Source organism: Rhinolophus ferrumequinum, assembly GCF_004115265.2.
Source record: "Rhinolophus ferrumequinum isolate MPI-CBG mRhiFer1 chromosome 5 unlocalized genomic scaffold, mRhiFer1_v1.p scaffold_110_arrow_ctg1, whole genome shotgun sequence".
NCBI lineage: Eukaryota > Metazoa > Chordata > Mammalia > Chiroptera > Rhinolophidae > Rhinolophus > Rhinolophus ferrumequinum.
The window spans coordinates 11,304,684-11,323,815 of record NW_022680355.1 but is presented as its reverse complement, the minus strand read 5'-3'; the positions used below and the strand labels follow the sequence as shown (position 1 = coordinate 11,323,815).

The window sequence follows — 19,132 nt, the reverse complement described above, 5'->3', positions numbered from 1 at the left end:
TAGAGTAAATATTTAATAATCACTTAAAGAGATATTATGTTCTATCATATAAAATAAACAAATCTATAAATTACAATCCTCTCTTATTTGTTCTAATCTAATACTTTTTGAAAGCATAATAACTAAATTATAATCTCAGGTAAATAATATGAAAAAATTTTATGACATATATGAAAGTTAATATTGTAACTATAGAGTTCTTATAAATAAGTTATTATTAATATCCATTTCCATACATTAATATAAAACATTAACCTATTATTAAACATCAGCTCTACAACAGACATCAGTATCCAAATTGAAGAAGAAAAGCATATAATTATACATGAATGTTTTGAAAAGACACAAAAATACCATTTGGTACCCACTGAGGACAGTCTACAAGAAGAAAAAAAAGTACTAACAAGAGATCATTCAAAATAGAAAGAGAAGCAAAAAGAAAAATCTTTGAAGTCCGAGTGGAGGAGAAAAGGAAACAGACAGGGCTTTAGAAGAAAGGAAATCAGAGAGATCATGTGTAACAGTTTCTTCAAGACTGTTTTAGGGAGAGATCTTTGCTAGCACAATGTTAACGTAACGAAATAGATACAAAACAATGTGGAGAAAAACAGTTAAATGAGATGAGAATCAGAGAACAAACTTAAATACTCAGCAAATAAACAAAAAGGAAGCCATGTGGGGAGCTTCCCAGATGTTGGGGAAAGATTCCATTATTATTTCATCTGAGTGGTAAAAACATGATTACTCATCTCATTCTTCTTTAAGCAATACACATATTTTTGAATATATGATATACTTTATAACTGAAAAAAGCAAAAAGAGAACATAAGCCAAATCAAGATAATTTTTGATGCTATTAAACAATGACATAGATAGGTTTTTAGACATTAAACTACTAGAATGCCAAAGGAAAAGACACTAGTAAGAGAAGAAAAGATTACCAAAGACAGCAAAGACATCTTACAGAAATAAAAATTGAAGGTAGACAATTAAGAGTGCAGTTGACAGTATACACAAAAGGCACTGTCATTATTATTTTAGGAATCATTAAAGAGTATGCTTGTACTGTTAGTTTCTGAAGTAAATCTTTAAATAAGTTAATTTGTTTATGAAAATTACAGATACAAAATAAATTTGTATTTTGGTTTTAATAAAGTAAAATTATACTTAAATCTTAATTAGTGGTTGAAATGATCTGAAATATTAAAATCTTACCTGGTAATCTCTTTTTCTAATTCACCATTTTTCTTCATTTCTTCATCCAAACTATATTCCAGAGATTGTTTTAATTCAACACATTTCTTCAATTGTTCCTTTTCATTCTCAGACTTTGAAAAATATTTTGAACAAAAATTAGTTTTAAAAATCTAGAGACTCACTCTTCTTTCTCTAAAATATTATTCCTCATCAGTTCATGAGTGATATGTGTAGACAGGTTTATAAAATACAGTTTATAAACCTAACGCCAATAAGGATAGATTTCAAAAACAGTGACTTTTCTTAAAACAGCTAAATATATTTTACACTGTCATCATTTTTTTTTCTGGAGTTTAAATTGCCATAATTTGTTAAAAACAGAGGTTTTTTTACATGTAAAATAGGAAGTGTTAAAGAACTTTTTAGAAGATTGGTTATACGAGGTGTGATCAAATAATATAGTGAATGTTTAAATAAAAAATTATTACAGTAAAAGACAACTGCCATTAATCCCCCTCAAAAAATACTCCCTCTTGCTTCTAGCATACTTGTCCCATCATTCTTGCCTCTTTCTGAAGCAGTTCTGGAAGTCCTCTTTCGTGAGTGTCTTTAGTTGCACTGTCATGGCTGCCTCGATGTCCTGAATCAGTTTGACTTTGGGGAAGAGCCAGAAGTCTCATGGCGCCAGATCGTTGAATAAGGTGGATGAAAACCATAATGCTTTTACTTGAGAGAAATTGCCATACCAGAGTGATATGAGACACAGAGCATTGTCATGATGGGGGATGATTTACAGCACACTTTAAAACATATTTTTTTCTCAGCTGTAGCTCACACCCAACTGACTGCACGGAATAAGTTGAAACTTGTCACATACTGTTACTAAGGTTCCAAGTGCCACTTCCTGTATTGAAGATCCCTGCCTTTCACCGTATCTGTACTTTGCCTTCTTCCTTCTAGTTCCTCATAGACAATATCCACAACGGAAAGGCTCCATGTCACACATCACTTCTGGTACGGCAATTTCTGTCAAATAAAAACATTACGGTGTGTCCTCATCCACCTTATTCACCGGATCTGGTACCATGCGACTTCTGGCCCATCCCCAAAGTCAAACTGACCGTGAAAGGCAAATATTTTGAATTGATTCAGGACATCGAGGCAGCCATGACAGTGCAACTAAAGACACTCATGAAAGAGGACTTCCAGAACTGCTTCAAAAAGTGGCCAGAATGATGGGGTAAGTGGGTTCGAAGCGAGGGGGATTAATGGCAATGTGTCTTTTACTGTAATGAATTTTTTGTATTTAAACATTCACCATATTGTTTGATCACACCTCATATTTACATTTTAGTTTCTAAAGATGCCCTAGAAACATTTCATCAACAGTGCAAAATATTCCAGATTTTATTAAATCACATCTTACTAAAATAATCTTTGAAAAGTTCCCACACAGTCTCCATTATATTATGATGATAATCTAACTTTAGTATGAAATAAAGACTCATTTGTAAGTATTTCTCCATAGGTTCAATTTCTCCTTTTCTATTACACAGTTTTCTCTATAAATAAAGTTTAGGTTTTCTCTAGATTATATAAAAATATAACTTTTTGTTGATTCTTGTACCCTTTTCTATCGTTTCTCCCCTTCCATTGAACTTCAACATTCGTTAATGAATAGTCAGTCTCATCCACTTATTCATATTTTCTCCACTTATTCTCTTCTTTCACATAAGAATCTGACTTTCAATTCTATAATTGCACTAAAAATTTTTGAGTGTCATCTTTGTCTTTAGTCCTTATTCTGCTTTACTTCTTAGTAACAACTGAGAAGAATGCCCACACCCTTTCTATGGTCTTCTAAGCCCGATTCATTTCTAAACAGCAATCCTGATGTTCATCCTTCACCTTTCTCTTTTTAAATTCTCTCCGAGTTCCTTAAATCTCAATGCTACAAACCAGACTCCCTCATCTACATTTCCAGCCTTAACCCAATTACTGAGGTCATCTGTACTGTGCCTTCTTCCTTCTAGTTCCTCATAGACAGTGTCCTCAACCACACACTCATAAACCATTACTTGCTGTGGATTAGCTCATCTTGTACATTTTATATTGATTCTTATTAGTGTTACTTTAAGTGTAGTGTGATTTTCTGATCTTACGGACACCTTCACTGTTAGGATGTTGACCAGCATACTTTGTCTTGGTTTTCTCTTAGAATGTAAAAGTTTTTCACAAGCATTAGATTATCAATTACTTGCCTTTGGTTTTTTTGTTTTTGTTGTTTTTGAATCATTTCCTATGCCTTAGAAACCTGACCTGACCTATGGAAGTGTTCTTCTGAAGTTGCTTTCACATACATACTCAACTATCTTATTTGAAGGCTTGAGTCAGCTAGAGCTATCCCTTCTTCCCAATCCAGATTGTTCCCCTCAACATTGTGCGGATCAAATATCTTAACCCAGGTAATATCTCACCAGACGGGAATCATGAGATGAGCGCCTTCTAGAGAAGTGGGGGCTATTGATTGAATGGGTTGAAAGCTGTCATTATTAAATTTTTGACTCACAGGGTAGACCTTACAGTGGCTAATAATTCTGTCAAGATCCTAACTCATTTCTATAGGAATCTACAGAGAATCCCCCATTATTTTTTTATTTTTGTGTAAGCTTAATCAGTTTTGAGTATTCTTACAAATTTTTTTATTTTTGATACCTTAATAGGTTTCTGTATGAAACTGTAAGGTGACAACTCCTGGCACTCGTGTTCACAGAAGACTCCTTATCAACCTATCAACATGTCACTTGTATGTAAAGGACACTAACACAATGTAACGAATGTATATGAAGTCTAGACAAAATTTTTTTTTCAAAGTTTCTTCAGCCACAGGCACACCCATGAACCTAACCTTCTCTTTCCCTCGATAGGCATGTCTGTCTAAAGCACTTGCTCAGACCTGGCCACTGGGACTGAAAGACACCAGCTGGTAGGTGCGTCCACCTCAGCGCTCCACCTCAGGGTTCACAGTACAATCTTCTGATTGGAAATCCTAGGCTGCCACTCCTACAGGGCACAGGAGGAGGGCAGGGGAATGTCGTTCTGCTTAGGAAACAGTGGTATGGGTTTCACTGTCTATCAGGAAATCGTCATCCTGGATGACACATCAATCTTTCCTGAGACCAGACTGTTGCATCTTTGAAAGTCTGATAACACAAGTGAATGAAAATCTGAGTTGCTAAACTTGCAATGCTAGGAGCATTATGTTACTGTGTAAGGCCCTGCTTGAATAGCCATGTCTACTTTCTCACCGGAATCTCTTTTCTTTTTGAAAATCCAACAAAGAGAAATGTACTTTTCAGAAAACACTTACATAATGACCTCACATTCATTCTTGATGAAGGAAACAAATTACAACATTAAAAGGAATTCATTCTAAAAATCTCACCAAAGGGTTTAGATTACAAAAGAAATTCAGAAGTCTAGATCAAATCATTACTCAAACTTCTGCACTCAAACAGATATTTGTAGTCCAATGTTTATTGCAGCATTAACAATAGCCAAAAAAAAAAGCCAAAAGCTGGAAAAACCCAAATGTTGAACAGACAAATGGATAAATAAAATGTGGTATATATCAAATATTTTTAGACTTTCACCATCTTTTTTTATTAAAATCTTACTATAAAATTCAGTAATTTTATGAATTCAGACACCTTCCTCTATAAAGAGGAATTACATTCCTATTTGCAAATACTATCAAGATGAATACACTACTTTTATCCATGAGACTCCTTATTGTCCAAAATATTCTTATATGCTACTACTACCGAAGTGAAAATTCCCTCAGTATGACAGAAACGAGGAGATTGACTTACTGAACTTATACGTAAGAGGTTTCTCTGAAGCTGTTCAAATCTGCCCACTTGCTTTTCAATTGTCACTTTTAACTCAGCATTTTCAGTTTCAAGCCTAAAATGTATATTTTGAAATAATTATTCTCACACAATGATTTAAAACATACCTCATAATCTCTGAACAAACATCTGAAGGTACAATTCCATAAAATCTTACAATTTGAAAAGCACATGATATGGCAAGTACGCCATTTTTCTAGTTGTGTTTTGTGGATAATGTGCAAAATTTAGAGACAATGTAAACAAATATGCATTTCAAAGTAGCTCAAAGCTGAAATTTTTATCCAGCTTAACACTGATGTATTTATTATCAAAACTGATCTAATTCTCATACTACACTACACATCTGCTTTATAAATACTCAAGTTATTTTCTGTGCTGCTTTAAGTTATACTTTTGCATGTGATCTTGCGTCTTCTCAGCATATCTTACGGCCTCTGTATGTCGATCGTTTGCTTCAAGCAACTAAAATAAAGAAAAAAAAATACTTTTTAACTACTGATAATCTAGTACAAATCTACCTGTTTGTGTAACTGAAATTGGATTGGCACACAGCCACATTCCTTCATCTGCATTTTGTTTATGGCTACTTCCTGCTATAACAGCAGAGCTGAGTTATGACAACAGAGACCTTATGACCCGTAAAGCCTAACATATTTACTATCTGGCCCTACAGAAAAGCTTACCAACCTCTCCTCTAGTACCCAAACAAAATGTTATTAATGTTATAAAATTGTATTTTATCAGATAAATATACAACTTTCTAAATTGGTCAAATGGGGAAAAAAGGAAATTACGTTATGATACTTATATTTTTGTATTCCAAGAACCACATCAACGATAAAGATTAACATATGAGAATGACCATGGCTATGCCAGTGATTACAAAAGTGAACAGGTGTCTTTCGGTGACGACCAGATGTTTCATGGACTAGTTTGACAGCCAGTATCTACGTAGGAGCCACAATGCCTGGGTTTGAATTCCAAGTCCACCAGTTATTACCTACGTAACCTTGAGCAAAGTACTTAAATTTTCTGAGTCTCAGTTTCTGCATCTGTAAAATGGAGAAAATAATGGCATCTACCTCACTGGGATGCTGGGAAGATTAAATTAGGGAATATATGTAAAGCAGTTAGAAGCGTACTTGATAGTAAACTCTAAGGGTTTGCAATTAGCATTATTATTGTCACTGTACCTTATGTTCTAATAAAATTTGATATTTTAGGCAGGTAGCATACCAATGGAAGTGGTCTCTTACACAAGTTACACTGAAATCATTCTTCATACCATTGACAATGGCAGGAAATGAGGAGCATGAGGCCCAGAATGCTTCAGAAAACTGTTACCAATTCCACTAGCCAGCTGTACGTTAATAATGTATAAGTTGCTTCATCTCTGTACTACTCAGTTGGCAATGACCATGGAGTGTAATGCAGAAACCACGTCCCGGACTGAGCATACAATGCCCATGACCATGAGAGGCAGGGGAAAGCCACTGACATGGAAAGAATGGCCTCTGGTGCTAAATCCACTTCCCGGATCACTTCATTCCCAGCAAGTGTTACCAAGTCCTCTGATGAGCAGATGAGGAGACACACTCTGGCGGATCAGAAAAGCCGTCCCCAGAGTTTCACAGTTAGTAACGTGATATCAATCTCTGCACATCCCAGTGTGGCTGAGGAGTGAAGGGAGGCTGGTTTCCTGTTTTTGGCTTTTCTTTTTTTTTACAGAGGGAGAAAACTGAGCATTTGATTGAACAATTCTCTATTAGATTAAATGCTTTCAATTTTATATTTAATTGTTTAAAATACTTTTAGAACAAAAGCTTAATTATATCAATGTCTCCAAGAAGAAAGTACAGAAGTGGTATAAAATATTTAATTTTATCCAACCAACTGTTCAGCAAAATATTTTCAATTTATACAAGGATAGGAGCCATCATATCAAACACCATTTCCCCTTAAACAAATTCATACTGTAAAAGACAAGATATCGCTCATGAAGAAAATTTTAACAATGTAAAATTCAGGGCTAGATTGCTCTGCACAGACTGGCTGACAAGAGCTGAGGAGAATGAGCTCAGTGAGAGTTCGAGCAGCCACAGAAAGCTTCACGGAGAGGAGAGCGTGGGAGCCGGTGTCCAGGGGCAGGGAAATAAAACATAGGCTCCCAACGTAACTTGCAAACTGATGTTCACAGCAGAATTATGAATAGCCAAAAAGTGGAAACAACACAAAGTTCCATCAACTGATGAACGGACACGTATTTGATCCACAAAGTGAAGTAACGTTGGGCAATAAGCAGAACTAACCAACATCCTGACAATGGCGATAACAGGACACGGGCCCTGGACACGTGATGGGGAGTGAAAGGAGCGAGACACAGAAGACCTCGCGGTGTGTGATTCCATTTACATGAAAAACCCAGAATAGGCAAATCTTTAAATACAGAAAGGAGATGGGTGGTTGCCTGGGGCCGGGGGAGATGGGAAGCTGGGGTGACAGCTCAGTGATATGGGGCTTCTTTGGGGGGTGATGGAAATGTTCTATAATTGACTGTGGTGATAGTTGCACGACTCTCTGAATGTACTAAGAGATATTGAATTGTACATGTTAAATGGGAGAATTATATGATATGTGAATTACATCCCAATAAAGATTTCTTTAAAAAATCCAATAGTGGATCTAGATAATTTTCTTAATTCTCTATTGTGGGTGTGCATACTATAATGCTCTATATATTTCCATACTTTTACAATAATTCTAAAATGAAAATGAAGGAAATGCCTACTTCGACTGGTTTGCATAATGACCTTTCTGTACAAGTGAGTCTGAAATCCATGAAATATATGCAGATTCTGTATCCATTCACAAAAATGAAGATAAGAAATAATTTTTTGGAACGTTCCATTAAACATTATTCTCTGATTTTAAATGGCTGCCTCATCGTGGTAATGGAGATATCACCACAAAATACTGTTTAGTAGAAAAAGTCTCTCGACTTCTATGAGGAATGCTGCATATTTCTCAACTTTCCTAAGGGTAAATATTACAAGAAAAAACATGAAATAGAAATGGCAGAATGAAAGTCAAAGTTTAAGAAATACGTGCATTATAAAGATAATAAAATTATAATAAATTAATTTTAATGAAAATAAAGCTACCCATGAAAATTAGTATCCCCAAACACTTTATATTATTTAACCAGTTATAGATTAACTATTGACATGTTAAATTTTATACATACTTGATTTCTGATTTCATTTAATTTCTTCTTTAAATCCTGTGTCTCATCTTCTAAATTCATACGATAACGTGATATAACCTCCAGTGAAGCCTCTGACATAGATTGTTTTTTTAGGGTATCAGCCAATTCTTGTTGAAGTTGTCTAATAACTACCTAGTAAGATATTTTTGTTACTGATTTTATATAAATCATATTATTATTAAATTATGTTAATAATCTATAATTCTAACATTAATATGTAACTTGAAAGAGATCACCACATGCATCAATTCACCTTCTTTTCCTCTCACTCCTGTTTACTGGACACAGTAAAGGACAAACAGGACACACTCCTGTTTACTGAATCCAGGTAAACACACAGAAGGTGCTATCCCCAATCACCATTACGTTACTTCAACAACGGATTCAGCCCCACTCTCCATGCTCCCCTGATGAACCTGTGGAGCTTTACAATCTACTGACATCTCAAAGGGAAATGGGTATGTTGGTGGGACCAGTGATAGCAAATTCTACATTGTGTAATGTTTCCTTCTTTTTTATCTCACGCTTAGATTGACCTCAGAGGTCCTCATGTATGTAGTCCTCAGCTCACAACCTTCCGAAAGATTCCTATATCTTAGAAGAAAAGTGAACTAATTCCAACAGCTTTCAGGGCCCCAGGTAACCTGGCCTCTACCTCTCTCCCTGCTACACATGAATCCTGCCACCCCTAACTTGTCTGAAAATGGAGATCCAATGCCAAGTTAATAAATAACAGACAGCTACAATTCTCTGAATTGGACAAACTTATGTCTAAATGATAGTAATTGGACCTTGTGATCAGAAATATGAACAAATTATTTGTGAAAATAGTCAAAGAAAATTATATGTAGTAGTGGGAAGATTAAATCAAATATAATTTTGTTAAATCTCATCACATTTGTCCCAAATTATGATTTAATGAAAAGTTAGCTGTCTTTAAAGAGTGAGAGGCCATAAGAATACATTATTTGAGACTGAAATATTTCCAATTTAAATCAAATTGGCATGAATAAAAAAAATTATACCAACAAAAATGTATATGAAGCTACTGAAAGAAAGGTGCTATTGAGGGACAGTATCTATACTTCGGTTCTTCTGGAAAACCTAGAATTAACTGTCTAGGTAATCCACTTAATTGAATCTTAATTTCAAAACATTCATTTTAGGTATGAGCATTTCCATTTATCTGCTTCATAATGGTACCATGTTTCCCAGAAAATAAGACCTAGCCGGACCATCAGCTCTAATGTGTCTTTTGGAGCAAAAATTAATATAAGACCAGGTCTTATCTTAATGTAATATAAGACCCAGTCTTATATTAATATAATATAAGACACATTAGAGCTGATGGTCCGGCTAGGTCATATTTTTGGGAAACACAGTATTACAATGTGGTGACAGAAAGATTAAAATTACTATTTTAGCAGTATAAGACTAAATTATTATCAATCTATATCTATTAACAATATATAACTTAAAATTTCATTTCATGGGCAACACCACATCTTTACTCAAAGTAAAGCACTCAGGTCTAATTTTTATTTGGACACAATGTCTGCTTTTAAGCTGATAAAGCAAATACATTTATAGTCTATATATTTTTAATATTCAACTAGATTCAACATTCGGCCAACATCAAATATTACTTTGAATTTTCTTTCAGGAAATTTGAAAATTATTTCTTTCTGGATATTTACCTCTCTTTCTGCTTTATCAGTTTCATATTGACTAATTCTTTCTTTTAAATGATTACATTCTTTGATTAACTCTTTATTTCTTTCTTCTAGCATACGACCTTGTTTTTCACTTTCAGCTCGAAGTATTTTTATGATATCCTGAAACTGGTCTTGGATATTAATTACTGTCTTTTCTTTATTGTCACTTTTGTTGTGAGCATCATCCAGTTGCTGTCGTAGCAACATATTTTCACTTTGTAGGTGAGAAAATCTCTCCTCTAAGGATTCCTGCTTTCCAATGTATTTATTCACTTTATCTTGTTCATTTTGATACATGTGTTCAATTTCCTTCTTCTTACATTGTGTTTGGCTTAGGTCTCTGTGAACACGTTCTAAAACTGAAGTTGTTTCTCTAAGAGCAACTCTTGTGTGATGGCACTCAGTTTCTAGACTAGTGAATTTACTTTCAGCCTTAGAAAGTTGTTGAGAAAGAATCTCACTGTTATCTTTTAGGTTAGACATATCAAAATTCATTTTGTCCCGTAAATGAAACCATTCGTCTCTTGCTCTCTGGAAAGCAAGTTCTAGGTCTCTTCTTGATGTCTGACTTTGCTCATGATCATGGATCGCAGCAGCCAGTCTAGAACGGTACGATTCAACTTCTGTTTCCAATCTTTCTTTGTTTTGTTTTTCACTCTCCAGTTTAGAGTTTAGCATTGTATTCTCAGCTGTCAGAACATTCAGCTGTCCATTACATTGAAATATTGTTTTCATTAGTGTGTCCTCATTCAGTTTTATTGTCCTTTGAAGACGGTCGTTCTTTTCTTTTACAATGGCAATGTCCTCCAAATACTTCTTTTCCATTTCCTGCTTCTGATTTTTCATGGTGTCTATTTCCAGTTTCAACATGGCAATTTCATCCTGCAACATGCGGTTTTCATGCAACAGATCTTTTTCAGGACTCTCAGAAACCTAAGTAAAACAATGGAGACTTGTCGTTAGCACTCGATGAAATGATATATCATGATATCCTCTGAAATTAAAGAAGAACCTACATGTTATGTAATGAAAAGGTTGTAATGAGTGGGAATCCCATGGACAAAATATAAAGTTGGACCCAAATCTTCAAATTTGTACAAGGAAAAATTCCCAAAAGTTCAAAAATTTAATATAAGATGCTGAATTCATAAAAGTAAAAAAGAAATCATAAGAGAATTTTTAAGAGTCTCAGAATTGGAAAGGCAAACCCAAAGGCATAAAATAAAAGATTAAAATAAAAGATTAATAAATCTCACTACACTTAAAATTTAGCTTATAATTTGAATATACAAACAGCTACCCCACAGTAAGAGTATTAATTCTGCATATATTTGGATAGATTAAATTTCCTAAAATTCTTATTTCCTGAGAATATTCTATAGATATTCTACTTTTCTAATATTTTCATAGTAAGTTATAAAAATTACATCTATACTAATAACTGATGGCATCGTATTAAGCACTTCTGTATACATCAAAGAATTCATTTAGTTATTGCCATCTGGAATGGAGAGGTAAAAAATAAGCAAGTTCAGAATTTTCCCCAGGTCTTCTGACTACAATTAGTGCTTCTGCACCAAACCACAGTTACCTCTGCAGTAGAAATATATAAATATTAAAAAAAAGACATATTTAAAAAAACTCATGGTAAATACGGTAAAATTTATAGAGCTCTTCTTAGAAAATCATGAGATTATTTGCTGCTGCAATAACTTTTATTTCCTTTTGATAATGTTTAAAGTAGTATCAAATGTGGGCTGGCCCGGTGGCTCAGGCAGTTGGAGCTCCATGCTCCTAACTCCGAAGGCTGCCGGTTTGATTCCCACATGGGCCAGTGGGCTCTCAACCACAAGGTTGCCGGCAACTGGACCTGGAGTTGAGCTGCACCCTCCACAACTAAGACTGAAAGGACAACAACTTGAAGCTGAACAGCACCCTCCACAACTAAGATTGAAAGGACAATAACTTGACTTGGAAAAAAATCCTGGAAGTACACACTGTTCCCCAATAAAGTCCTGTTCCCCTTCCCCGATAAAATATTTGAGAAAAAAAAAAGAGTAGTACCAAATATGAAATAAAGTAAAATACATTTTACTATTTAACTAAATAAAATACTTATCAATAAATTATCATTAAGTATATATCATGGTATATCATTGTCTTCAAAAAGTCCTTGGACTGAAATAAAATAGTACTTGGAGAAAATTGTTACTTTTCTCAAAAGTAGGAGAATGACATCTAAAATATGGTTTCGAATTGGCTCTGCTTTTCCTCCTTACCATCAGTGGAAGTGAAAACTAACCTCTGTATTATGGAAAGCTCATTACTTCCTATGGAAAATATTAAAAACCCCTCCCTGTGGATGAGGCCACTGTGAATGTCACTACTTGACTGTTGAAGACAAATGGATTTGAATTAAGAATATCATTTTTTGCAATGGACCAAAAATGCCACATCCTAAAAATACATACACACACACACACACACACACACACAGATATATACATACACATATATGTGTGTGTGTATAATATATATATATATATATATATATATGCTTTTAAAATCTTTTATACATTCCATATTGATACTGTTGGTTTTTAAAATATATACACAAATACATACATACACACATTTGAAAATGACTAAAAGAATACCTCAGAATTCATTTTCTTATGAGCTGTTTCCACCTCCTTTTGTTTGCAAAGGAGATTGGTCAGAATTCCATCTTGTAATATTCTGGCATTTTGTTCTCGAGAAAGTTGCCTCTGAGAGTCATTTAGCTCTTCCACAACCTAGGGATACATTTCATTAGGTTTTTGGTCTCATACTATTTAAACAAAAAAAAAGGCAAAAACCTTTCAAAAAAACGTTAAAAGAACGTAGCTTTTCTAAGCACAAGGATCTTTATCCTCCATGAAAAACTCAAATTTGAATTTAAAGGAGAGCTAAATTTGTCACACAGCAAAAATACAGGCAGCTATAATATTGTGAAATAACATTTCTTTACAAAACATTTGACTAGTTTCATCACAGTCTCAAGGCAATTTAGCCTGTATGTTAACATTTAAGACAGCCAAAGCTAACATTTGTGTTGATGATTAAGCTCAATTTACCTTCTACTTCTTCATTTAGAAAACATATACAGAGCATCTATTAGATGCCCAAAACTGAAATAAATTAAAATTGTAGTTACAGATAAATGTCTCAGTTCATATTTTGAACGAAATAACATTTTGATTTGTTTTAAACCTAAATAATATACATCAAATCGAAGGAATATTATAAATATGGATGAAATACTTTTAGAATTATGAAATTTTTACTAAAGATGAATTTACCTGATTGAAATTATTTCTTACAGTCTTCAATTCCATATCTAGTGTTCGAAGAGTGATTTCAAGTTGTTGTTTCATGTCCACTTCTTTACTATATTGCTCTTCTTTTTTTCTTAACTGCTCCCTGATTTTTTTATATAACATATCAGTGTTTCTTCTTTTCTCTTTTTCTTGTTGTAAGGTAAATCTGCAGTTAAATACACTTATCTTAAATTTCATTTGATTAGAAAATAAAAAGTTCATTTTATGATCTGGTTCTACATAGGTTGGTTTACTATCCTAAAGAAATTTCTAAGTTCTCAAATTTTTTTCCTATCTAGATCTCATGTTTTTTTATTTCTCACTTCAATCTCTTCCAAAAGATATATATACCTGAAAGGTAGCAACGAAAAATATCGCAGGAAAGGAATTTTGAAATTCTTTGGTAAAGGTAGAGCTAACAGTTATCCTTTTATCCATAGTCATAATTACTCCTCCATTAGGACAGATAATCTAGTTACTAATTAAAAAGAGAAGTCGTTGTTTATAAACAAGTTTATAAATTCACTAAAAATAAAATTTCAGCTTTTTCATATTCAAAATATGACAGATACCCCTGAAAATAATTTACAGTGTAAGGCAGCATCTGCAGATGTCTCATACACAACTCATATCTGCTGATTACCGTAATCCAAGACTACGCTAGAGAGTCTAATATCTGTTGCTCTACACTTTTTATGTTTCTTCTTTTGTAACACTTTCAGATTATCTTATTGATTGTTATCTATTTTATAAATCACTTTAAAATCCCTTTTGGAACAAGACAGGATCCATACTAACTGAGTCAACAATGGAGAGTAATATGTGCTTTCAGTGTGGACCTTTGAATTAATTTTATTATACATAAGATGCTGAAAAAATTAATTAGTTATCACTTTCCATAACATCACTTTTCATACTATGCATATATTAAGACTAAAACTGTGGGGCGGCCAGTTAGCTCAGTTGGTTAGAGTGCAGTGCTCTTAACAACAAGGTTGCCGGTTCGATCCCCACATGGGCCACTGTGAGCTGCACCCTCCACAACTAGATTGAAACAACTACTTGACTTGGAGCTGATGGGTCCTGGAAAAACCCACTTAAATATGTAAAAGTTTTTTAAAAAATAAGACTAAAATTGCATAAATTTTTTTGAGAAATTTTTTCTCTCTTGAGAAAAATGGCCATTTTAGACTATGTTGATGGGAAGGTAAATTGATATGAACTTGCTTGAGAACAATTTAGAAATATGGATCAAAGATTTTTTTCAAAAGTTCTTTTATGTTAACCAAATAATACCCTATTAAAGAATTTATTCAAAGTACATAATCAGAAATGTAGGTACAGGTTTATGTACGAGATATTCCTTATAGCATTAACTATAATATAGAAAAAAACAACCAAAATTCAATTTTGGTTTCCATATGGTGGACTTCTATATGGTCATTCAAATAACGATTTGAAAGAATACGCATACACATTAACTTATTACTAGAAGTATGCACTGTTAAGAACTTGCTGTATTATTTCCAAGAATTTTATATTCCACAATACTAAAGAAGTTTTCTTCCCTATAAAATACCAGGAGGTAAGTTAGCAATTGTAAAACTTATCCTATATATCTGTAGTATGAAAGCAAATATTCAAATACTTCTTTAAAACCAAGATGTTTTAATACCTCAAATTGCAGAGTTCTTGTTCCCATTCCACTTTTTGATGCTCTAACTGTGATTTCATTTCTTTTGTTTCTGATAGCTCTTTTTGTAGTCCACTAACCTTATTTTCCATTTTTTTTATTTTTCCTGTAAGTGACTCACAGTGATTTTTTCTAAGTTCTATTAATCTTTCATATGAAATAATGGCATCTTGAATTTTCAACAAGCTAACAGAATCTACATCAGAGAGAAAACAAAAATAGAAATAATATATATGAGTACTTTTTGCAAATAAAGGACAGCATTTTCACACTCACTCTTTCATACATTGAACAAATATATATTGAGTACCTACAATGTGGAGGACATTATACTAAGCTCTGCAGATGAAAGAGACAAGACCACTGGCTCTTGTTTAGCTCAAAGTCTAGTAGAGGAAAATGACAAATAAAATAATTATAAATTCAGACAGACATTATACAGTTCTATGATCACATAACAGAACTTGATCTAGACTGGATCCAGGGAAGATTTCCCTGAGGAAGAGATGGCTACACTGAGAAATGCAGGGTGAGAGGGAAGCAATGAGACAAAGGAGAAAGAAGAGCATTCTAAACAGTCTACAGCATGTGCCAAAGTTGTATTGCAATAGGCTTCTACCAAGAAGGAGTAAGAGGTACTGATTTACCTTCCTATATAAAACAAGCAAAAACAATACAAACAAATTACATTTAAAAATTATTTTCAAGACTGGACTTCAGGGAATGAAGGACAATGATTCCTGAAACAAATGAAGTTACCCTAACGAAGGTGCCAGCTCACTGCCTCGAGAGAATTTCCAGGCAACTCCACAGGGAGAAGAAACTGAGGTAGAGTCCACCAGACTCCCTACATTAGGTGATGAAGCTGACGAGGGTCTGGTGAAACCAAAGCAGAGAGAGATCAGAGGTCAGAACACTGGAGAGAAGACGGCAAGACAGAAAAAGGACCCTGGAGACCTGCAGAGGGCATTCAGTTGAGAAAGGAACCATGCATACATGTGAGGAAATCACCCAAGACCAGGGGAAAAAACAACATCTGAAAACAGTAGAGGAAACAGTGCCTGGTGCTTACGCAACACCAGGAACAGTGTCTACTCCCATTAGCCAGGCTGAAGAAACTCATAACTCACAGGACAATGAACAGGTTAGTCAGAAAGGTCTTGCCTCTGACTAGTGGGGAGTAATTAGCCTTTGGCCAAGCTCTGGATTCACCTAACAAATCATAAGCGCAGCACCAGAAAGGATCAAACTATTTGCAGGCAACTTAACTACCTCTCAAAACAAAAGCTCAAAAAGTTAAGTACAGGCATGGAAGTTATTTTTTTAAAGAGCAAATGGCACTTATACAAATAGAAATTATAATGTCAAAGATGAAAAATACATTGGATAAAAATAAACACATACTAGACATCACAAAATAAAAGATTAGGAAGTTTGACATCAGTGAATAGAGAGAAAACTTCAAATGGCTATCATATAATTCCCCAAAGAAGTAGGGGGAAGGGACGGAAAAACATTTGAAGAAAAAATGGCCCAAACTTTCTAAACTTAATGAAAACTATAATTCCACAGATCCAGCAATAAAACTACTGTAATTTTTTATACTATAGATGATGTTATATAACATTATTTGAAGGTGGACTATCGTAACTTAGTCATTTGACATGAACCAACCCTAATGCAGCCACTAAAATAGCAAAAGTTATAGCTAATAAGCCAAAAAAAAGAAAGAGTATAAATCATAAAAATTACTCTATTAATTTAAAAGAAGACAGAAAAAGAAGAAAACAGGAACAAAGAGCAAATGAGACAAACAGAAATCAAACCACATGATGACAGATTCAAATCCAGTGTATCAATGATCACATTAAGTGGAAATGATCTAAAAACCTCAATAAAAACATTGTCTGGCTGGATAAAAAAGCAAGACCCAAATATATGCCAACTGTAAGAAAAACACTTTAAATGTAAAGACACAAATTTTTAAAAAGGATAGAAATAAGATAGACTACACTAACACTTAAAAAAAGAAGGCTGAGCTAAAGTAGCTATAATACCAAACAAAGTAGATTTCAGAGCAAAATATATTACCAGCAATTAACCAGCGCATTTCACAATGATAAATTAATAAGCAGCATAACAATCCTAAATGATTATGCACCTAATAACAGCTTTAAAATACACGCCACAAAAACTGATAGAACTGCAAAGAGAAATTGATAAATTCACAATTACAGTCTGGGATTTCAATACCACTCAGTCAATAAGTAATACAACAAGTAGGCAGAAAGTGATCAAGGACATAACACGACTGTTCTTCTCAAGTTCCCATGGAACACTTACCAAAAAGACTATATATTCAGAGTCATAAAATAAACCTTAATAAAAGGAGTGAGTCAAAAGGATTTAAGTCATACAAAGTATGTTCCCTGACAATCAAACTGGAAATCAAGAACAAAAATACCTCTGGAAAATACTCAAATATTTGGAAACTAAATAACACACAGGTAAATACCCCTGGGTCAAAGAAGTAATGAAAAAAGAAATTAGAAAGTATTTTGAATTGAATGAAAGTAAAAAAAAAAAAAAAATGTTAGATTTTGTGGAATGATGCTACAGTCAGTACGTAGTACTTACATGGAAATGTATAGCACTGAATGTCTATATTAGAAAACAGGTCTCAAATCAATGACCTTGGCTTCCACCTTACAAAACTAGGAAAAGAAGAGTAAATTAAACCCACAGCAAATAGAAGAAAGAAAATAATAAACATCAAAAATAAAATCCATAAGAGAGAAAATTAAAAAAAAAAAACCTATACAGAAAAACCACTGAAACCAAATGCTTTCAGGAGATCAATTAAAGTGATAAACCTCTAGCCAGGCTGATCAGAAAGAAAAGAGAGAAGGCACACATTACCAATATCAGAAATGAGTAATGTGACATTACTACAGATTCTACAGATATTAAAAAGATAACAGAGTACTATAATAAACTTTATGTAAATAAACAACATCGCAGATGAAGTGGGTAAATTCCTTGAAAGACAGAAATTACAAAGGCTCTATCAAGAAAGAACAGATAAACTAAACAGCCCTGTATTTATAAGAGATATTGAAGTCCTAGATAAAGACCTTCCCACAAAGAAAATTCCAGGCCCAAATGTCTATACGGTGAATTCTACCAAACATTTTAGGAAGAAATAACACCAATTCTAGACAAATTCTGTCTCAAAAAATGAAGAGTTTGAGAAATATGTCCCAACTCATTCTCCAAGACTAGTATTACCCTGAAACTAAAACTAGACAAAGATATTATAAGAAAGAAAACTGTGGCAAGAGCATGGAAGTAAAAATTCTAAACAAAATATTAGCAAATCAAATACATTAAAAGGACAATTAAAAAGGACAACTTGTCATGACAAAATGGGGTTTATCCCAGATTTGCAGGTTTCGTTTAACATTCAAAAATCAGTTAAGAGTAAAGAGGGTCAAATACATACTTACAGAAGGAGAGTAGACTTCCAGTGGTGAGCACACAATAGAGTATGCAGATGCTTATACACCTGAACTTTACATGAGGTTACTAACCAATGTTACCCCAATAAATTTAATTTTAAAAAAAGATCTTTCCACATCAGCTCAAGTACAAATTTTTAACTAACAGATAAAAACAAATCTTATAATCACAGGAAGCAAAATTTTTCCAGTGGGGGTGAGGGAGTGTCTTTAACTGCCTCATACATTTGTAATATCACTCACATTCCATTATAAAAGACTATTAACTTTGTTCACTATTTCACTAAGATTACAACTAGATAGATATGTTTGTGGCTCCCACTGTGACCAATTTACCTAAACACCCATTCAAAGACTACAACAAATGAAGGGGTTTTTTGTTATGTTTAAGGCAGACTCAAACTAGATCTGTAAGACTTCAGCCTTTTACCAAGTGAGAAAAAAACATTTTTTTCTGAATGGTGTAGTCCT

General features: G+C 33.7%; 1 protein-coding gene across 2 annotated transcripts in view; it reads right to left on the bottom strand.

The window, feature by feature from the left end:
* Nucleotides 1–19,132, bottom strand: part of ANKRD26 (ankyrin repeat domain containing 26) — a 107,444-nt gene that overhangs the window by 17,357 nt on the left and 70,955 nt on the right. The window contains exons 19-26 of one of the 2 annotated variants that reach the window (XM_033100795.1): nt 15,126–15,339; nt 13,433–13,616; nt 12,749–12,886; nt 10,074–11,024; nt 8,356–8,508; nt 5,503–5,573; nt 5,070–5,163; nt 1,216–1,328 (exon numbers count right to left, since the gene is read on the bottom strand). In XM_033100795.1, the coding sequence (XP_032956686.1) occupies nt 1,216–1,328; nt 5,070–5,163; nt 5,503–5,573; nt 8,356–8,508; nt 10,074–11,024; nt 12,749–12,886; nt 13,433–13,616; nt 15,126–15,339 (1,918 nt within the window). Of the gene's footprint in view, nt 1–1,215; nt 1,329–5,069; nt 5,164–5,502; nt 5,574–8,316; nt 8,509–10,073; nt 11,025–12,748; nt 12,887–13,432; nt 13,617–15,125; nt 15,340–19,132 lie in introns of those variants that run through there. The other variant, XM_033100794.1, reaches the window with a different exon arrangement.